The sequence below is a fragment of the Corvus brachyrhynchos genome, unplaced genomic scaffold (genome assembly GCF_000691975.1).
Source record: "Corvus brachyrhynchos isolate BGI_N302 unplaced genomic scaffold, ASM69197v1 scaffold660, whole genome shotgun sequence".
NCBI lineage: Eukaryota > Metazoa > Chordata > Aves > Passeriformes > Corvidae > Corvus > Corvus brachyrhynchos.
The window spans coordinates 113,989-115,692 of NW_008235547.1; the positions used below are offsets into that span (position 1 = coordinate 113,989).

The 1,704-nt window shown below is 58.0% G+C and overlaps 1 protein-coding gene across 1 annotated transcript in view; it reads right to left on the bottom strand.

Annotated features, from left to right (window-relative positions):
- The window catches only part of LOC103619143 (lysine-specific demethylase 5C), a gene marked incomplete at its 3' end in the record, with an annotated part of 20,993 nt that overhangs the window by 3,268 nt on the left and 16,021 nt on the right, over positions 1-1,704 (bottom strand). Inside the window, exons 16-18 of the mRNA XM_017737522.1 lie at positions 1,683-1,700; positions 991-1,125; positions 7-84 (exon numbers count right to left, since the gene is read on the bottom strand). Coding sequence (XP_017593011.1) covers positions 7-84; positions 991-1,125; positions 1,683-1,700 — 231 coding nt within the window. The remainder of the gene's footprint in view (positions 1-6; positions 85-990; positions 1,126-1,682; positions 1,701-1,704) is intronic.

Here is a 1,704-nt window from a genome sequence, read left to right on the forward strand (position 1 = left end):
CGGAGCGGCCTTCTGGGCGTTGGCGTGGCGGAGCCGCAGCATCCCCTCCTTCTCCTTCTGCTCACCCTCCTTGAACGCCACGATCTGGGGGGGACAGCACGGGGTGAGAGGTGACAGGGATTGGGGGACAGCAGGGGGTGAGAGGTGACAGAGTTTGGGGAACAGCAGGTGACAGGGATTTGGGGTCACAGGGGGTAAGAGGTGACAGGGTTTGGGGGTCACAGGGGGTGAGAGGTGACAGGGATTTGGGGTCACAGGGTCTGCTCCATCCTCAAACCCTTGAATGCCATGATCTGGAATGGGGAAGAAATCAGGAATGTGAGAGGTGACAGGGTTTGGGGAATCACAGGGTGTGCCCCATCCCCAAACCCTTGAATGTCATGATCTGGGGGAGAGCAGGGTGGCGAGAGGTGACAGGAACAGGGGGAATTGTGGGTGCTCCATCTCCGAACGCCACGATCTGGGGGGTGTGAGAGGTGCCAGGAATGGGGGGTCCCACGCTGTGCCCCATTCCCAACCCCCTGAATCCCTGACCTCGAGCAGGGAGGAAATCAGCAATGTGAGAGGCGACAGGAACTGGGCAAATGTGGTGCCCCCTGCCCCAAACCCTGGAACACCCCAATATAAGGGCAAAGAGGAATGCGAGAGCGGACAGGAACTGAGGGGAGCATAACCAGGAACGTGAGAGGTGACAGCACTGGTGTGCCCCATCCCCAACCCACTGAATCCCTGACCTCGAGCAGGGAGGAAATCAGCAATGTGAGAGGCGACAGGAACTGGGCAAATGTGGTGCCCCCTGCCCCAAACCCTGGAACACCCCAATATAAGGGCAAAGAGGAATGCGAGAGCGGACAGGAACTGAGGGGAGCATAACCAGGAACGTGAGAGGTGACAGCACTGCCGGGGATATGGTGCTCCCCACCCCAAACACCCCGATCTCGGCGTGGGCAGCAGGGACAGGAGCAGGGGGTCCCGCTGGGGTGTGCTCACCACAGCGCCGGGGTCCCGCAGGTCCTGCGCCGACAGCCCCAAGCTCTCGGCGTCCAGCCGGTACAGCCCCGGCTCCTGCCGCCACTTGAGCCTCTTGCTGCTGTCGGAGCCGGCGTCGGCGCAGGGACACAGCACCTGCGGGAGGGGAGAGCGGGGGCTCAGCGCCGTGCCAGGGACGCCACCGGGGCTTTTTGCCTTTTCTTTTTGTACGGCTTTATGTGTTCTCGGTATTGGTAATGGAGGTACTTGTAACTCTTTAAGCCTGATACCTGAGCACAGTGCTGGTATTCTGCTGGGCCACAAAAGCAAACATCTTAAAGGCCTCACAGTTAAACGCCTTACGCTACCTTGAGAAACCAAGGTTCTCCCTAAAATGCGTTCTGTAAACTAAAATAAAGTCCACCTGCAAGAAAATACTTTAAAATTTAAAGGTATCGCACCCTTCATTAAGCCTCTCATTAGAAAATCTTCGTCAAACGTGCTGACTTGCAAAGCCTGCAGAACTGCACACGGATTCACCGTGCGTGTGCGCCTCGGCGCGCTCCACCTCGACAAACTCTTACACCAGAAAAGCCCTATAAATACCGAGGTAAAACCCCTTTTTTCCCTTAGCCGTGTCCAGCTCTTAATTCTAAGACCACAGAAAAGGCACGGCCAGGACCCCCCCGTGCCCCCCAGCCCCCCACACCCACATCGAGCCGGGTGTAGCAGGAT